General features: G+C 34.9%; 1 protein-coding gene across 4 annotated transcripts in view; it reads right to left on the bottom strand.

The window, feature by feature from the left end:
- Positions 1 to 941: 941 nt before the first annotated feature.
- The window catches only part of Tafa1 (TAFA chemokine like family member 1), a 491640-nt gene continuing 471702 nt past the window's right edge, over positions 942 to 20879 (bottom strand). For all 4 annotated transcript variants that reach the window (XM_063260220.1, XM_063260221.1, XM_063260222.1 and 1 more), the window contains 2 exons: positions 7249 to 7373; positions 942 to 2053 (listed from right to left, as the gene is read on the bottom strand). In XM_063260220.1, the coding sequence (XP_063116290.1) occupies positions 2036 to 2053; positions 7249 to 7373 (143 nt within the window). In that variant the 3' untranslated portion in view covers positions 942 to 2035. The remainder of the gene's footprint in view (positions 2054 to 7248; positions 7374 to 20879) is intronic.

Below are 20879 nucleotides of genomic sequence, written 5' to 3'. Positions count from 1 at the left end.
TAACTTTTGTTGTATTAGTTCTTCCAGCAAACATTTGTATTCTGTTTAAAATTTTTTTTCAAATGACATGTGATTTTGGAAATTTTTCCCTGTACATTTTGAGATATATTGTTCCAGACCATTCTTTGAATTTATGATTTCATTTTTAATTGAAAGTTCACACATGGAATTTGTAATATATTACTTGGTATATGGGTCTGGGCTGCAAATTTAGAAAGTTCTGATTTGCTCAGATGAATTTTATGATACCTTCTTAGCAAACATTTGTAAAAGTAGAAGCCTGGATTTTGCAATCAAGATTCTATTTCCATCTCTAGATACTTTCATAGACCTTCAAAATACAAAATCAATTTTTCTGGTTAGAGTATTTACATATTCAATCAGACTTTGAGCTATCTTATGAGAGATGAAGGAGCCTCTCAATTTTACCTGAGGTTTAATATTTAAAAAATCCAGACTTTGGGACCTCATTCTGCTGCTGATCTAATAAGAGATCCTAGCAATACACATATCAGAGAATAGGTTTTGGAGAAAAACAGATATACTTACAAGTGATGTGATAAGTGATACGAATGTAAAGTACCATTATAATTTCCCCCTGAAAACAAAAATTTAAATAGACCTTTCTTTTATATAGGCATCAACCGAGTAACTAAAAAAGTGATAATCATTTCTTCTTTTTTGGAGGGGTGAACTCCATATGTATCATCTCAATGACCCCCATGGAAATCTAATCATAAGGTTAAACATTTTATTTTGCTGCCTGACGACATTGAAGTTATAGTATTGAATTTCTGGTTTTCAGAATATTAGTGGCTATGATGGAAGCAAAGATCTTACACAAGAGATTCTAGTTAAATAGAAGTTTCTGAACAGGGTGTTCCCCAGATTTGGTTAAATCAACTCAGAAAGAACAAATGGCAAATAAATAGGACAATAGGTTTAGAAAGAAGTTATTTACCACTTTAATAGGACTGTCCAACATTTGGTCATATTGATCATTCTGAGACCTAATTGCTTTCACAACCTTCCTGTCTCGCCAGGAGAGATTTGAATAGTCTAGGAAAAAGCAAATCAAACATAGAAAGAGGTGCCATGATAAGACTTGTTGCTACAGCACTATGTCATTAATGATGCCAGCCTTTGGATTTAATCAGAGGACATTTCTGCAGTGTAGGACAGCTATACAAAGCCCTAAGACATTGTATTTACAAGATTTATTAATATAGGGATCTACATCCTACCATAACTCTGCCAGAGTCTTAATAGCATGGTGGAGCAGTTCCCTCAAGAATCCTCATTTTCTTATTTGTGGAAAAGCTAGTAGTTCTAAAAATATTTTCCTGGAAGAGGTTAGAACGGTTATTATATATCAATTGAATATAAAGTATGGGTATGTAAGCCAAGCTTGCATGCTAATATTGCACACGGTAGAAAACAAGAAAACAGGACGATGTGCTTCCTTGGGCCATTTGGTAGAAACTAAAGGAAGCGCTGATTCAGTGTCTTGATGCCTCAGATTCCAGGAGTCCACCTGCAGCTGGCCTTCGGTGTCCGCACCATGTTGAATTCTCACAAGGGCACGTATCTTCCTCAACAAGAGAAAAAGAAACAACAAACAGAACAGAACGGACAAAACACCCAGAACTGAAAGGGCCACATCAGCCTTCTCACATCGTGGTATTGTTCATTTCTTGAAGAGAATATATAATATTTCAAAATATTATATATACACATATTTCAAATGGTACAAAGGAACTGTAGATCCAAATTAGAAGATAGCAGATTATTCTTCCTGATCTCAAAAACTTCATTGAGAAAATGCTTTCTGAAACCCATTTTCCATGGTGTCGCCAACTCTGAGTCTTCTTGTTATGCGGATGTTTCATTATACACAGTAACTGCACTGATTATCTGGTAACCAGTTGAAGTGCAAACAAGTAATCCATTTGGCTTTTCAATATATAAGATGTTTTAAATTCTCAAAATGTACTTTCCACAGGTTGGTCTTCCTTTACTATAACAAATGCGTCTGTTAGGTTCTTGGATGAATCTGAAATCAAAGAAAGAAAGAAAGAAAGAAATTTCAGGGAAAAAAGTACAAACTGATACTAAAGGTGCAACTATGTAGAAAATGAAGACTACTTGAATTTTTTTAAAATGTTGTTTTTTTCAGGTAATATTTCAAAGCAAAAATCTTTAAGTTTAGAGCCATATTTCTCAAGTGGTGACTGAGGCATATGGATAGGCTCTATATTTTCATCAATACATTCAATTGATTCTTGTCACAACTGAGGAGAAATTCTTGGAGCAACATCTCTCTAGAACTGGCTTCCTGGGCATGTTTCTTATTCTCTTGTACAGGGCCCTGTCTTGAAAAAGGTCCGTACTTGGTTTAATGGCCTGCTACTTTGGTCTTGAACCTATTGGTAATTTTTTAGTAGGTTTCTTGCATTCCCAATTTGTATTGAACCCTGTGAATTCTGTAGTCAATTTGTGTTCTTATGATGATAATTTGAACTGAGTATGCATTTTATAGCTTTGTTAATTTAGACGATTGTAAGACTTTGAGGAGTGGCATAGTAAAATCAGTTCCCAGGCTAGATCACATCTGTGTAGGACAGAGCATGCTTTCATAAGGTTAGGAACAGTTTCACTCAGTGACACAGTGACACAGTGTGATCAAGAGCACCACAGAGGCCTTTTATGACAATCATTCAGGTTGCATGCAGAGAATATTCTCTGTCTAGAGCATAAATAATGACTCTACTAGAAGTATAGCTTCTACTCAAGTACTTTAGGAAACACAGTGTTTTCTTTATCGTCTCTTAATTTTTATGGTTTTAGAAGTTGGGCATTCTGAGTACAGAGATGGAAGTCTATTTACAAATTTTGGAGCCAAGCAGGAAAAATAATAATAATTGACATTCAGAATTCGGTCGGCTCAAAAATAAAATGTATAAGCATCTCTGTACTTCTAACCTTCTTAGAAAATAATAGGTCCTTCCAATGCTTGGTTGCCTATATTCCAGTGGCTGTCATCCCTTTTTGCTTACACTGTCTTCTTTTTCACCAAATGGAGAAAATGAAATTTATAAAATTACATTGAAATTGTCTTTCTCTTATCTCTGTTCCATCCATTTCTGCCCAACCCGAAGCTGTCTCCTCACTGAAAGACCAGGGGATCTATCATGTCCGCCATAACATATCCAGGATTTTGATACACTGAATCTAGTTAGTAGAGACTTGAACACATTTATGAAAAAATTAATTTGTTCACTTGGATCCAGGGGCAATTTTGAAGTATAGATTGGTTTATTTCCTTTATGAATTTCTCTAAATCTCTCAATATTTTCCATGTCTTTTAATTTCTCTTCCTTATTTTTAAATTTTTTTCCTTTTCAATAGCAATTGATATTACCTTTCAAAATCTCTCTTTCTTAGACATTTTAGAACTTGTAGAATTTTGAGTGAAGAAGCTGGGCTATGTCAAAGCTGGTATTTTTCACTTTCAGTAATATTAAAAACAGTACCGTGATTAGAATAGGTTGTGTAATCAGAGTCATCATTTGGGAGGAGGGATTTAAGAAAGTATGGGCGGTTAGTTATGGTAGATTTCTGTTGAGTGGTGAGATAGAACACTGGTTTGACCACATAGCTATTCTGATTAATTGGTCAATCTCATATTTGCTAACTTCACCTCTTAGGAAATGAAACTTGACCTGAAGTTATGCACTTGTGGATTTTATCACTAGTGTGAGAAATGTTCATGTCTCATGCCTGAAGCAAATCCAAAGTTATCAGATACCTCTCAAGCTGTCTTAGGACAGTATATTCTGCTATTTTAACCTGATAATTTTTCTTCTCAAGTGACTTTGTTTTTCCCATTTCATCCCCTTCTTCTTGTTCTAACATAGCTGATGTTCAGTTTTTCAGTGTAATTATTACATCATTGTTAAATAACTTATTTTCTTTAACTCTTGGGGAAATCTTTCCAAAATTAGATATTAGTTGTACATATGCAAGGTACAGATGTGTTCCTTAAAACATTTGATTGATTGTCTTCCACTTTCCACATTCTTTATTTGATATATTAGTTTAAAGGAAATAACTATTAAAAAACACAGGGAAACATTAGTCAGTATCAAACTAGACTTGCTTCTACCAACAAAGTAATTGAGTGATTAAGCAGAGATCGTGTTTAAAATTCAGCCATGAACCTTCAACCAGAGAAGTTTAGCTTCTCATCAAGAGTGTATGTGCTTTGATTTATTGTACTTCAGACTGAGTCTTGGCAATGTTTTAAAAAAAATGATTATCCCTTTCTCCAGGGTAGATTACAGGAATCTGCCTCTCTTCTCCCAAATTCCCCTTTGCCTCTTCTCTTTTCTTATTCCTTTTTTGGGGTTACATTGTCACTCCGATCCAACATCTTCCACATTTTCCTTTAATAGAGGCCTGTTATACAGGCCAGTTCACATTCTGAGGTATCTGGTAGTTAAGAGAAAACAATGAATTTCTACTCTCCACCTATCTTAGAAAATAAATACCAAAGTATTTTAAATTAGATCACACAATGAAGCATCTATTATTTATCTACAAAGATTCCAAATGATTTTCTTTCTGAAATTTTTTTGAAAATAATATACCAAGTAGGAAGGTTTTGAAAAATCTCTTATATATAGGGAATGAGATGAAGCGCTAGGCAGCTTTCTGGCAATTCTCTTTATCTTGGAGTTACTTTTAAAATAACAGTATGAAATTCTCAATTGTCATTTTAACAACCTAAGGTGTGTATATTCAGCCTTTTAATTTTTCATTTCTCTTTTCTCTTGCATCAGCCTTACATGCAAGAACAAAAGAGGTGGTTTTCTTTGTGACACTTCAGTAAGAGCAGAATAATAAAAAATATATGACTCATAATAAAATCTATCTAAGAATTAAATTATTTTAAAAAATAAATTGTTGGAGTCAATGTTTGAAGTGTATATTTGAATATGTGTTCAGATGGGAAACCTACTAGTGGAACAAGGAAAAACTGATATAAAGCCTACTTTCTGAGTCTATGATATAACAACTGGTAGAGTTTGCCACCTGCACAGAGCAAATAGCTCTTATATGCATCATCTGGAATTCATGCTTTTTATGTCTAAAAGTTACTACATTGTGCATTTCTTGGGAAAAGTGGGACAGAAAATATATATCATGAGTAGTGTTTAAGTCTTTTCAAGGTTTAAAAGCCTTCTCTTTTCCTTCTCTGAAGACAGACTTGAGAATTCTCAGATGATGGCTGCACTGGCTGCAGAGCTGTCTTTCACTTCCTCACTTGAAATGGATGTACACATCACAACAGGTACATGCTCTGCTTCCATAGGCTCAACAGCAATTCATTCCTTTTGTTCACCCAGCTCTCTGGGTTGTGCTCAGCCTAGCCAGGGTGGTAGCAGATAGCACGTCAACCCTCTATTACTATGATCAGATTCTGTACAATATCTGTATGATGCTGGAAAATGACTAGGGTGGGCTTATAATATTCCCAATGCTTTTAAAGTAGAATCTACAAAGACCAAATAAAAGAAAGCTACATAGGTCACAGGCAAGTAGCATGGACAACTTCTGGATTTGTTCATTTTGGGGTTTGTTTTTGTTCATTTCTGCATTTATATTCTAGCTTTTAAAGAATCTTCTACCTAGTACTCTTAGAATATCCTATACTTAAGCCCTGAAATAATTTCATGCACATTAATTTTCTTTCATTAGTTTTAGATCTGGAGACACTGTCAGGAAAAGATGGTCAATCTGATTGGACTAGCGAATGGAGATTTGATAGAGAACACATCATCAACATTTAAAACAGTAATGGTTGGATTCTAAGTATACTGGAAATAATTCAAAGTAGCTTAATAAAACAAACTGATTAGTAATAAAATCTTCAAACTATATGGTAAAGTCATTTTCTGGCAAAACATCACCAAAGGGAAATTTGATATCCTATACTAACTAATTAAAAGTGGTTTCCGTGGGTGAGTGACACAGCTAGTTTCTGAATACTCTCTTCTGTAGATGCTCCACTGATGTGAAATACAATAACCCATGCTGAAGGCTGAGGCACTTGCAGATACATACATGTCAACAAGCCAGAGTGGCTTGGAAATCTTTCTTGGTTGCAGGCCAGTGAGACATAGCCATTTGCTGTCTAGTCAGATAAATATGTAGGTGACTAAATTGAACACATTAACTGTCTTCACTAATTTTGCACATGAAAAATGTGTTTTATAACATGTTAGGTGACATTACTTTCATTTTTTGTGTGACAAAGGTGTGATAGCTATTTTTATTTATAGGAAAGATGGCAACAAAAAGAAGATTCATGATACAGGAGTTAGAATCAGAGAAGCCTTTTTAAATTTCAGTCACCTTTTTGGTGGACTTCTAAGTTCTTCCAAGACCTTGGAATTTGTAATGGTGGAACTTAATTTTAAAAAAATTAAAACATGCATACACATATTCCAGAGCCAATGTTCAAGTGGTACACACACATGCAACCATACTAGTTGTTGAAATGTTGGCAAGCTTTTGTATTAGTGGATAAATAGTAGCTGCCTTAAGTGCCCCACAATCCTCCCTGTCCCATCTGCTTTAGGATTCCTAGAGTATCCAGGGTTAATAACTGGCCTCGCTGGGCCTCTCCATCCTGGCATATCATGATGGCAACAACCTGATGGTTTATACAGCTTTACCCTACAGGCTGTAGTACAGTTTAGATATCACTGATGATTTAACCAGAGAAATCAAGAGATTATTATTCACCTCACAGAAATATTTTCACTTCTCTAAAAGATGCCCTTTAAAGAACCTTCAGAAAATGCTCTACTCATAAGCAGATCTTTCCAGCAAACCATTTGAGTGGATTAGGCAAGACTCTTATTGATCATTCTGAGTATCATAGGTGTTGGATTTATTTGTGAATCTGTAGCAGAAACACAGAACTGCTCAGTTTAGAAAAGCCAAATTCAATTCTAATTTCTCATTCAAGAATGCACATTGATATGCACAGATGAGAATGTTTTCCAGGTTCATTTCTAACTTCTTACTCAAGAATGGACCCTGACCTGCATAGAGGGGAATGCTTTCTTTAGGAAAATTTTTTCTTTCAAGTTTAAAACTCTCTGAGAACTGCTTGCAAAACACTAAGACAAATAATAAAGTTTGTAACATGCACAAGACATTTGAAGTAAGTGAACTTACTCTTGTGGTCTTAATTTTGTTGCCTGTAGCACACATCCATCCAGAGTTATCAGGGAGTGTCTTACATTCTTCTCCCTCTAGGCAGGGCTCCATCTCACACCACCATTTCCCAATCACTATGGAGGCTGTGCAAAAACAGGACACAACTATGTTTTCAATTCATCCAAACAATCCCGGGCACAGATGTTATGGCTTGTGTAGGTTTTAATGCTCTTCAAAGTAGACTAGGTTCACTTTCATCTTCTATGATGAGGTAAGAAAATATTAATAAGAAAAGTAGATTTTATTTTGAGTCTCATAATGCTGATGTAATTATCTGGTTTTAAGAAGTAGCATCTTGTCCAAAATCTCCTTATAAGAATAAAACATGTGAAACAGGAAATCTTTTATTGGGGGCTTTAGGAACTTTTGCATCAGTTTTTATAGATCAGGGATTTTGTGTTATTTCTGTTTAGTAAAAGTAACAGAGAAGCTCAGTTCTTTTATGAAGGACTGAGGTATTTTCCTCAGAATGTCCAGTTATCCACCCAGCATTAGAATTTATCCCTTAGCCTTGGGCTTTGGAGAATTTCAAAGCCCTACCAAAAAGAAAAATGCACTGAGTATAAGTATAAAATCAATGCTGCAAACTAAAAATCAAAGGAATTAATAAATGAAAATATTTCTTTACAGTCAAAGTGTAGCTGATATGGGTTGTAGTTTCCTTTTCATATGTTTAATATAGTGTGGGTGGAACTATTACAAGTTGAGTATTTTTCCTATTACAGCCGTGCTTTCCAAGGTGATATCAAGAATGACCACATTAAAGAACCAGCAGAGTTTAGTGTATTTAAATACTTTTCTTGATAATAAAATTTTATAAAACAAGTGGCTGCAGTTATTCTATACAAATCAGGAAGCTCTACGTCTTCCTTAATCCACTGGGTGAAAAATTATTTCCACAGCACCATTCTTTTCTGCAGCTACTCAAAGTGCTATCTCCTCAGAAATCTACTTGGGCTTTCCATTTTGAATCCTCAAAGCAGCAGTCAGTGTGTGTTCTGTGAGCCTTTCCTATTAGCGGTTTTGATGGCTGGCCTGGACTCTAGTTCTTTAGGAACTCACCCTTCGTGTTCCCTTCCTAAATAAGAATGTCCCCCATGAAGTTTAAGTCTTATAGTGATAAAAATGACAACTTTTTATGCCACAGAAGTTTAAGATTAAAGGGGCATGGGGTAAACTCTGCAGAAAATCAAGAATACTTTAAAATTCTCTGCCCATCTTGACTTCACTAAAGGGAACAGAATGGTTCTTAAAAACAGAATGCCATCTTAAAAACGGAATGGTTTACATATCTAGGACATTTTGTATTTGAGTTTTCCTTTTTGCATACTTTTGTTTTTTTTACTTCAGTCTTTCCCTTCTTGAGGATTCAGTGCTCCTTAATCTTTGCTTTAAGTCAAATTATCATACAGGATTATAGAGGCAAAGATAACTTCCCCCTTTATGTATCAACTTAAGAACATTTTCAATGGTAATTTTGCCACATTTTATTTTTGTTTTAGGTGGAACAAACAAAAATATGTAAAATGCCACTTCACTGGACATGCTAAGCAAGTATAGGAAGTAAAATCTTGTAGGGCTCCTTTCATGTGTAAGATAATATGACACTTTGGTGGAACACACAGCAATAACAAAAGACAAACCCTCTACCAGGTACAAAATGAGTAAGAGATTTCTACGTTTTTTAATTGTAGGGCTTTGTCTCTGAGCATCGAATCGGGTAAATTTCTTGCCATAGATGAAAGGACTTAATTATGTGATGAATAGGTGACAATATTAAATAAGAGAAGCAACAGTTTCGGTAGCAAGACAATTGAAAGGGAATAAAAAATTATAAAATTAGTAATGTGGGATAAAATCAGGATTTGGTGTTCATTCTCTTACTTTTTTTTTTTTTTTTTTTTTTTTTTTTTAATTGGTACCTGGGATTGAACTCACGACCACTTGCTTGCAAGGCAGGTGCTTACGCCGCTGAGCTAAATCTCCAGCCCCAGTGTTGTTCATTGAAAACCTTTAAACTGCAGCTCTCCTCTGGCTGGTGCTTAATCAGAAACAGCTTTGTCACATTTACTATTAATTCTGACCATTATCCCTTAAAACACACCTAATATTTCAATATTCCTGCCCTGAATCTAGGCCATCAGGAGTGGGAACCGTCTGATCTTTGCTCTGACGGGAAAGAGGATTTCCTCACAACCCTTTAATTTAACATGTTGTCCCTGTTTTGTCAGAGAGGCCTACCAGTAATGAATGCCAGCCATGGGGGTGAGCCTTCAGTTGTTTTTTTTTTTTTTCTTTTGCTTCCTTCTAAAGAGCTCTGATCTTCCTCCTTCAATCTGCTCTCTGGCCTCTTGGAACTGACCTACTTTGTTATAAACTAACGAAGTAGTTTCTTTTCCTCTTAGGCATTAGTATCTCCTAAATGAAAATGGAGTCACTAGTGAAAAGGAAAAAAAAAAAAAAAGACTCCAAACCCACAGGTGACCTTCAGTTCAAAATTGTAAAGATTCCTGGCTCAGAGTGGGAAAAAAGGCTTTCTAAGAATAAATATTTCCCCAGACTTGCTTATATTATCTAAAAGTTCCTTTTATAGTTTCCTCTTTTCAACTGAGTTTGATGATTTGGCACTACTCTCTGGCTTATTTAGAATTAAGTTCATTCTCCCACTGTTGTTTTTCTAAAGTTGCCATTAGACCAACTGTTTTAGATTTACGTATTACCCAGTTATCATAATATAACTCTTTGTGTTTTAGTTCAAGCTAGGACTTTATTTTCTCATAAACTTATATTTCCTGTAGTATCTTTTAAATTATTCACAAATAATTTTATAATTGCCTCCTCTTCTCCCAAGCTAGAAGCTCTTCAGATTATTGGAGACGAATGATCTGTTACATTTCATAAAATGAGTTAACAACAATGCTTTTTCACCGATTTTATAATTTCTTCCTTATGGAGATATTCATAGTAAGGGAAATATAAATATAAATCACTCTTATATATCTCAAATTATAAATCAATTAGATTTAAAAAATTGATTACATTTACTGAATGCCTCTTATGTGTTTAGTATTTTAAATATATTGCATTGACCTGCACAGTACCCTTTAAAGTGATTATTATTATTATTATGAATTTACTTTAAGGAAGAGGAAACTGAAGCCCAAGAGGTTAAATTTCCCATACTTACCCAGGAGGAGGAAGTATGGGAATTAGCACTAGAATCTAGACTAATTTAACTGTAATACTCATGTTATTCATTGTCAAAATGCTAACATATTCTAGCTTCATGTGCCATATTCAGAAAACTTAAAAAATATTATTGGCTGCTGAGAAAATTGATTCTCTCTGCTGTAGTATTATTGAAAATAATTTCATGTCAAATACTGCAGAAAATAAAACATTTAGTTTTTTTGAGAAATTAATTTTTAAAAAATGAGTAAGAACCAGTTTGTTTTACTTGCTTTTTTTCCTAGTTGGAACTACACATTGCTTGATATCATTAGTTGTAGCATTTTTTTTTTGTCTTTTTTAGTTTTTATCGGTACCAGGGATTGAACTCATGACAACACACTTGCAAGGAAGGCGCTTATGTCACTGAGCTAAATCCCCAGCCCAGTTGTAGCATTGTAATAGATATTCCTGCAAGTGAACAGTCTTGGGAACCATGAGAAACTTATGAAGTAGATTCATAACTGCTGCAAAGACTAACAACTAAGTCAATTAAATATCAACATAAGAACCAACTCTTTCTTCGCTGTAGTGATTATGAGAGAGGATCTTTAAGGTCGCTCTCAGCCCTGGGATTCTGAGATTTGCTCTATGAATGCATATACAGGGAATATCTGGTCTTCAACCCTTTTAAGATTGTTCATCTTTTCTTGAGAGAGTCTTAAAATCACTAAAGCCACTTTAATCATGAGTCTTGATTGCTTCTTTACACCAGGTCATATTTCTCCTTTACACCAGATCATATATAGCAAAAGAAGACTATAAAAGAAGATTCAATCCATTTTTGGCATAAGTCATATAGAGAGCAGGAAGCTTTATATTTTGTTATTACTGTTGTTTACTGATGAGGTATTTTCCAATAGATATGTAGTTAGATACCAGTAATGGTTGTAATAAATACAGCAAGCAAACATATTGATTAAGAACTACAGTCATTTTTATCATTTCAATGGACAGTAGTTGACTCTCACATCATCAAATGTTTATCAAAATGCTTCTTGATTTACTGAGAGTGCTCAAATGGAGCACACTACACAGTCCCTATCCTCCCTGCTCACCATTTAGTTAAGTTTCTCTATAGGGGCACTGTTGGCCTTTTGTTATGTCACAGTAACACAGAGTAAGTGAGCACAGTGATCCTCTGGTAAGCAAACAAGTTCCTGCATAAAAGAGCAGGCTCATACTGGGGAGCAGAAGGAAGCAAACCTTCAGAAAATTTTTAAAATTAAGGAGTTTGCTATTTGTTTTTGAGAGAATGGTGAGTCACTGCAAATTCTTGAAGGCAGAAGCAATGAGCAAAAGGAAGATATGATTAAAGGGTGCTTGAGGAAAATGCATTTGGCAGTTGCATGTGAGACAGGAAGAAAGAAGCAAGTAGCACAAATGGCAACGAAGTGCCATTGCATTCAAAGAGAAGGCATGGGGTCTGGATCAGAGATTCTTGTGGTAGAACTGCAAAATTGAGCTAAAAATGACTCTAGGAATATGAAAGGAACACTGAAGCCAGAAACTCAACCATGTCAAAGTGTAACCCTTATGGCACCATCTATATGCCTGATGACTGGTCCTACACAGGTAGACTTCATACTGTGTTCATCTTGGAGTGGCACAGATGCCTCAACACAGGGAAGGCCCTAAATCATGAATGAATGAATAAAAAAGAAATGAAAAGGGAAACAATAATCCCTACAGTGAAGAGTTGTGAGGGTTATGTGAAAAAATACATTCAAAGCACAAAGTAGAATGGGACATTTGGCAAATATTCAATAAATATCAGCACCATCATCTTCATTGGTGTCGTTTTCAAAATTCCAAGGGAAAAAAATTCCTCTACACAGAAAGGGCAATTTTCACAAAGTTAGAGTAAGCCATTGTTCTTCGACATTCTGCCAAACTCTCAGCTTGTTGCTATGACTGATGAGAGTTTGAGCTGAACATATGAATACATTCATGTTCCCAGAAGTAGGTTATCAGTATCAGTCAAGACAAATTCTCAACCTTATTTTTGCACAAGCTGTCATGCAATCCAATGCAATGGTGAGGGCTCCATTAGAGGGACAGGACAGCTCTGCAGACTTCCTATTTTCAAAGGTTGTTGGAACAGTTGCTACAAGGCTTCAAAAGACCTGCAGTGACTTCCTGTGTGTTATTGTTTTCATTAAAGTAAGCAGAAAATTAAAGACATTGAATATGGTTCCCTGAAGTCACTCCAAACTTCTTTCTTATGGCACACATTTTAGAATATGATCCACTTTGGAGATATTATGCATCAGTTCACACTAAGTTTTGTGGCATGTGATATATGACATATATGTGTTAGAGAGGACCTGGTTTGAATCATAATTTTACCACTTACTGCTAGTATGGCTTTCAAAATTGCTTAACTTAAAACCCAGTTTCCTTAATTATAGACAGAACTGTAAAAACTAAAACTGGATATTGTGAATTTTAGATAAAATAAAGAGACAGCATAATGACTAATAAATTTGTAGTCAGTACATAGTATTTACTATTATTTATCCATGCATCCATTATCCAGCTATTTATCCAGCATTAACACCACACTTTCTGTGAAAGTTCACATTAATCCTAGATATATATTTGTTACTTTTTTACTGTTTAGATTGTCTTTCTTTGTAGGATCTATGACGTATCTACAAGACATACATGGAATTAATAATTGGTGATAGGATTTACTTACATTGGCTTACTTCAGATATTATTCTGGTGCTTTTCAAACAGAGGCAGTTTTATTTTGATAAATGTATAGGTGAAAGTGGGATTGTTAAACAAGCAGGATTTAAACTAAGAGGGTAAATGTGATACAATTTCTCTCAATGGTAGTTTTCCTGGGGAGGTATTTGGAGACAAACGTTATCTTTTAGGCATTCAAAAACTGTTCATTAACTGCTGTGCTGAACACCATAAAAATAGAGACACAGTTCCTATCTTAAAGCCATCCTAAGTCTAAAGTGGGAGCCATGCATTGAATGTAAAGGCAAGTAATACACAATTACAGATTTAGATGCATAAAAAAATACAATATCTTATAAGGGAAACTAATACATTGATCTGATTTAGATTTTGGGGGTGATAGTTTTAAGAGAATTTCTCTTTAATTAAGTAACTTAAACTCTAAGTAATTTAAATTATTTCACATTGCAGAGGTCTCAATATGTAGGGGTTCTAGAGACTTTTGGTAGCTCAAGGGAACACTCCAAATTCCTGACAATTACATGAGTTTTCTTGTCACGTATGATGGTAATCTTGTAATCAAAGAACACTGGCAGGTTAAAACAGGAGGACTGTTAAATCTAGCACCTTGTGGGCCATTTAGCAATTTAGGGAGACCCTGTCTTGAAATAAAAATAAAAATAAATAAAATAAAAATATTATATAAATTATTTTATAAATATTGTATAAAAAGAGTTGGGGATATAGCTTAGTATGAAGAATCTGAGTTCAATCCCCTGTAACAAAAAACAAGCAAACAAAAAAATCTTGAGCAGGAAGCCAGCACTAGAGTCTGAATGTACTCTAGACTCTAACTACACATTAACTCTAACCTTAAATTTACTTGTAAGCCAAACACCAAAAGTTGTTCAGTTTTCACTAGAGAGATGGATTTATTTCAGAATTAAATTCAGGTATATGTGTTTCTGGACTTGTATAGGTACATGATTTTTAATAAATGGCTCAGAGAAACACAAAGAACCATATATACTAAAGATATTTCCTACTGTATATCTTCTGTATTATTGAGTTTAACATTCTACATTCAGAATACTTAACAGTAATCCTAAAGTTTCCTGTCAATAGAAATTTTTAATTTTGCTGAGGCACAAACCTTTCCCAACATTCTTCATTTTGCCAGTGATGGAATATATTACTTTTTTCCCCCTCAGTTCTAAAAGTAATACATACTCTTTTTCTAACATTCAGGGCATACAAATAAATATCAAAAGGAGAATAAACACTATGCATGATCCTATTTCGTAGAGGCACAGTGTTTCTATTTAGTTATGTTTTCTTATAACTTTAGAAATGGCTCATTGGAGGAACATATTGATATACAAGAATTTTCTCAATTTTAAAAAAGTATTTCATGAAGATATGATTAGATTCTATAATATCATTTTTTGCTAGAATTCCTACAGATTTACCATAATCAAATAACATCAGTTAAGTACTCTTTCCTCTTTTCATATGTAAAGTATCACTTGCACAGCTATTGATATATTAAAATATCACTTTTGGTTTATTCTACTTTGCAACTGATCCCAAATATTAAATTATGCCCAGAAAATTCCTGGCATGGAGTTCATTTGCAGAGCTAGCATTCACAGTGTTGGCAGTAATGGGAAAGTGGTACACTGATTGGAAGGTCTTCCATTTTAATCTCACTCCCACTAGAGAAGATTGATATAAATAAAATTTAAATAGAAAACACATTTCAGATGCCAGCAGTGAAAAAGACTTTGTCAGCCTAATGAAAAGGTATCAATTTTCTCTACTTTATTCAATAAATTGTAAGTCATTTTCTAAATGGATTAGATTAAAGGAAAGTTCAAACTCCCAGGGAGATGCTCTTGGCACTGATGGAGACTTTAGACAAGGAAGAAAGAACAGGGCACACAAACCTCTTAGGCCACTTTAGATCTATAAAAATTGATACCAATGAGGACAGAAGTGTCTCTAACCCTAGGCTCACCTATTGCCTATGAAGCCAAATCCTGGCGAATTGAACGAGACACAGTGTTCCTCTTATTTGATTAGGATGTCATGTGTAGCAGAATGAATTACAACTGAGAACATGGAGACCTGGGGAGGGCCAAAGCCTGGGTGAAGGCTCCTGGCTCTCAGTTACATTTGCTTGTCTCACAGACACCGGTGAATCTATTAACATAGATGTTTGGCAAAATAAGAGAACAGCATAATACTATTGTGTTCATGCTGTCTCTGAAGAAGACTGGTGCCTTTGGGTTTGTTGCAATTAATTTATCTTCAGAAAACATAATTTGACTTTCATGTGAAGATGAAATGTATAACCCATGATCACAGAGTGTTCAGATCTAATTTGATTCGTGTGCGCTTGAAATAGCAGAATAATTTGTTGCTTAGTCATTTCTGTGACTAGGCAAGAAGAGCTAACAGCTGATTGGAAGGAATATACACTTGTCGGCTAACTCCTTGAGAAGCCCAAGACAGCACTCAGCTAATTTCTCTGTTTTCCTCCTACCTAACTATACACTCAGTATGACTACTTATTTTTAAAGTATTTTATTTTTGATTAGCATATACTAATTGTACATAAAAATGAAATCATGCTCTGATAATAACTAGTATGCTTTTTTCCCCTTTGCTATGTCTGGGCTATTTTGTAGTGTTTAGTTTTACTTATCAGAAAATATTGATATATCCTTGGCTATAGAGTTCTAACTATTTAATACAGTATATGCAGTATGAGCTACATAAAATATACCAGTGGTTTAACCCATGAATTCTAAAGTAAATGAGGAAATGAGTGTTGTAAGGTTATCCATACTTAATCTCAGTAATACTAAATATTTACTTTAAATCATCAGAATAAATGTATAGGAAGTGTCCACAAGCAAAAAAAGAAAACTTACAATAGTAAGACATTGTCCATTATTTGTTCTTATCAATAGTGGCATCAAAAAAAGTCAAAGGAGCGTAGAAATATAAATGCAGGAATATTTTATTTCTGCAAAAAGTTTAGAGTCACAATTCCACTGCCTTATGCCACATACCACCTACTTTTCCAGTTGACTTCCATGGCTATGAGTTAGCTAAAATGAAAGCAAGATGTTGTGCTTTATTGAAGCTCAACAGTAAAGCCTATCCTATCTGGAAGATGGGAGAGTTGCAGTAGTCATAGTGGCTTGAAACTAGCAATAGTGACTCGGTAATGCTGCTAACTTTTATTTTATTCACCACCTCTTTATGTCAGCTGATATTAATTATTTACTTTCAGATTGCAGAAAAGCAGATCTGTTTCTCTTCTGAAGATGTCACTTTAATCATCCCTTTGCAAAGTGACTTTTCTTCTCCTCTCATACAGAGGTGGTCTCTTTCCCCAGCCCATGTAACTTTTGTTTTTCATATGCCTTAATTTGCCAATAAGGCCATAGCATACATACATAGGAAAAGGATCAAAAGTACTCTTTAGAGTGCTCATGGAGACCACAACACAGGGTAGTGAGGAGCAGGGAGAAGCTGTCCTACTATGGCCCTTCCTGAATTAGTCTGCCAACCACCAGACATGTGACTGTGGCCATCCTCTATTCAGCGCCAACTGAACCAGCTCTGTCCTGAAGAAACCATCCAGGCAACACAATGAATCATGAAAAACAATAGTTTGTTCCTTTAAGTAATTCTAAATAAGATGTGCTATGCATCCAAATACATCTGAGAAGATATCTTTTTAAAATGAATATGCAAAGAAGATGTAGATGTCTGAAAGTATTAAGCAAAACTCATATATTCACATCAATAATAGACTCAAATAGCAAAACACTGAGAGGATGCATATAACTTAGAACACAGGATGATTATTAAAAGTGCTATTTTAATATTTTTATTTTGTAACATTTTTAATTTCAATCAAGTTGAAACATGATATTCATTAACTATTGCTTCCAAAAGCATTGATGACAGAATTAAACAATCAATGGCAGGGCATTTTTAAATGGCATCTTAAACTGGCTACTCATTATGCTGGTTAAAGAACATGCTCTTGTTTTCTAGTCATGGTAACCCTAAGAAATCATAAAACTAATTAGCACAAAGGTAAAAACCTGCAAACTGATATGCAGATTCTGTTTTATTCTCTCCCATGGCGATTTTTCATAATTGCCAATGTTTTACATTAAAATTCAGATATTAGGTTTTGATAAAGAATGAAGAATCTATTCACACTGGAGCTACCTGTTCTAATCCTAATTGAACGGTGTTTTTCTTTTCCCTTTGAATGGAGTTGAAATTTGCTATAGCCCTGCCTTCTGCTAATGTCCCTGATTTATCCCTTAGATAGATATAAACTTCTTGCAAGTTTTTTTAAAGTCCAAATCCGGCTTAGTGTTGCCTTTAATGTATCATTCCAATTGACTAGAATGAAATCTAAAGACTTTTTCTTACTGGAACCAACAGAATGGCATCCCATTCTCTGAACCCTTGTTATTCCTTTGTATCTCCTTAAAAGTGGCTGCCACTGTTTGAACCACTCTCCTGTCATTGGACCATTGAATATAGACCACTCACTTACCGCCTCCACCAGAATGTGTTCTCTCATTGAGAATTAGTAAAGGAAATGCACAATATCTAATCTAATGAGTTAGTTGGAAGAAAATTGGCAAATGTCACACAAAATTCATCACACACAGCTAAATTTTCAAAGCTGCCTAGAAAAAGAATTATAAACAACTGGAAATTTTTGATTCTTTTAGTTGAGTTATTAAAGGATTTAAAATCCAGAGTAGCTAGTCTGCTTGGCCTGCAACATGTATAAACAAATCACACTGTGCCCAAACTATTGAAAAGCTTGTGTTTCTTCTCTGTTCCTCGTGAGTCTGCTTTGTATCTCTGTTCCTTGGCTTTGTCTACCATTGACTCTCATTAGAAAAGATTAGTTTGCATGATAAAGAACTAAACAGCAGGCCAAAACTAGAATTTTTATTGATACATTGAATCAAATTTAAATTTTCTTTTAGTTTTCATAGTATTATGTTCTCATTTCTTTACACATTTTAAGTGTTTTGTTCCCTGATTACCATCTCATTAAATGACTAAACGTGTGTTCTAGGTACCAAGCAGAGTCTCTAACAGAGAATTTGTGGCCAGAACTCTAAGTTACAGAAAAGCCATTCCCTGACCACTTCCCCAGTGATACCTCCTGTTTCAGAAGCTGAACCTAAGAATGATTTCCTTGCAGCTGAGGTCAGACACATGATCCAGTTCTGGTCTCTGAAAGTAAGCAAAGGTCTGCTGAAGAGGGTGCTCTGCAAAAGGTTTTGATTTTCTCAGAAAAAATGTAGTCACTTAGACCTCAATCCATCTACTTCCAGTGGAGAGTGTATCTGTGGAAGGGGTACAAGATGTGATCAAATAACATGGCAAGTATATAAATTTAAAAACATTATTATACTAAGAGACATATTGCCATTACTCTCTATGTAATTGGATACAATTACCCCATGGATCTTGCTATTGTCTGAAGTAGTTTATAATTATGTCAAATAAAAACATCCTTATACACCATATTGAATGCTATTCTCTAAAGTCAAAATAACAGTGACATTAATCATAAATCCATTTGGGATATCAAGGCAGCCATGACAGTGCCACTAGAGATACTCATGAAAGAGAATTTCTTTTTTTTTTTTTTTTTTTTTTTTTTTATCAGTACCAGGGATCAAACTCATAACTACCTGCTTACAAGGCAGGTGCTTATGCCACTGAGCTAAATCCCCAGCCCCATGAAAGAGACTTTCTACAATTCCTTCAGGAAGTGGTAAAAGCCATGGAATAAAGGTAATGGAAGTAAGAAAGAGTATTTTTAGGGGGAATTAATGGCAATCTGTCTTTTACTGTGAAACATTTTTTGAAAGATTTAAACATTCACTGTTTTTATTATACTGCATAAATGCTACCTGATGGCTACTACGAAAGCCATCATAAGAAAAACTCAGAAAATGACAGAATTTAATGCTACAGAGTCCACATGAATTATTAATACCTCTGGAAATCTTGTTACACAAGAAAAACCAACTCCTATTGTTCCAGCTACTGAGTTGGTCATCCTGTTACTTGTTGCTTAATTGAATCCCACGTGACCCTAAAGATATTAAGCTCCAATTGGCATCGGCAGCTATTTCAAAGATAACAAGATATATTATGGTAGCCATTTTGGATTAACTAGCATCTTGTTTTGAGGTCTTTGGTTGCATTCAGTGTTTTATTTTTATTAGTTCTGTTCTGTTTGATTTGATTTTTTACTATCTGAAGTTACGAGCAGCTATTTTGAAGCTAACAACAGGCATTATGGCAATCATTGATTTCCTATTATCTTGCTTTGAAGTTCTGTGTCACACTGTTTTGTTTTCAGTGGCTTATTCTGTTTTATTTGCTTGATTTTATTCCCTTTAAAATAAAAATTACCAAAAAAAGATATTAAGTAAACATTTGAGGATCCACTGAATCACTGAATGAATCCAGATGTTCACTGCAGCAAGGGTAGAGAACACTACCATTTTCTCCCCTTTTAGTATGAGTATTCACAATGATTCAAGAAGGATTTTTCTTTAACATTAAAATTCAGATGAGTGGTTGCAGATCCTGCGAGTGGCTTTCTGTCCTTATTATTTGTATCTCCTCTCTGCATGCACAATAACATTGTTCTCAGTACACCAGATGCAGAAGCTACAGGGCCGGCCCAGCTGTATGTAAATTAGGCATTTTCTTGGGACACTTCAGGGTCGGTGGTGATGCTGGGTTTTCTTAATTACAATCCAGACTTGGTCACGATGGATAATACCAATTGTTATGGTCTAGAGAAGTGAAATTCAAATTTGCTGAACTATTACGATTCATTTGGATGTCTCAGTATGATTATGGCAGAAGAGGAAAACAGAATTGCTGTCTTGGTAAGGCATTTCCTGTAGCACATGGGAGAACCCAGGAGAGGTCTGTAAAGCAAGTATCAGTAGAAAAGGGGAAAATAGCAGCTAAAAAAGGTTATTAATATACAGTGTTTGTTTATGGTCCTTTTCTGTCTGACCAGTGGCAGTTTGAAATCCACCTCTACCTGAGGCTGAACCACAGGGAGTGAGACTAAAACGTCTTTGTGAATTCATATTATCTGCGGAGAAGACAGGTCTTAAGAAACTTTTTTTCCATCCTTATGTTCTGAATTTTCCAGCTGGCTGTGGCCCAAATGGCAAGCTAAAAGCTATTTTCATTTCACTTTCTGAGATGACAACTTTTCTCAAAGAAAAAAACAAACATCACATAGCTTGATGTGAAATTCTGAGTAAATAAAAGTTGCTTAGTGTTATAGGGGTTTGTTGAGCCATAAGATTGTTTTTTCCTTCAAGAAGGAATGAAGCAAAATTGCCTTCTTTCCATGATAAGTCTTATTATGTAACTCTTCTTGAGTAATGTCCTCTTTTAATGCAGAAAGGTAACATATACCCATCCACAGAGACTCCTCTCACAGGCTAATCATCTCAAAAACTCTTATTTCTTAGTATTAGCATCCTGTTGATTTTCAATAAACGAACTTGGCAAGGGGGCATATTCAAACCATATTCAAACCTTGTGTTTTAGATCAAGGATCATCTGGA

The sequence above is a fragment of the Cavia porcellus genome, unplaced genomic scaffold (assembly GCF_034190915.1).
Source record: "Cavia porcellus strain 051 isolate PalLab524CR breed Dunkin Hartley unplaced genomic scaffold, mCavPor4.1 scaffold_13, whole genome shotgun sequence".
Lineage (NCBI taxonomy): Eukaryota > Metazoa > Chordata > Mammalia > Rodentia > Caviidae > Cavia > Cavia porcellus.
The sequence above is the reverse complement of the archived record's forward strand: the minus strand, read 5'-3'. Positions and strand labels throughout refer to the sequence as shown.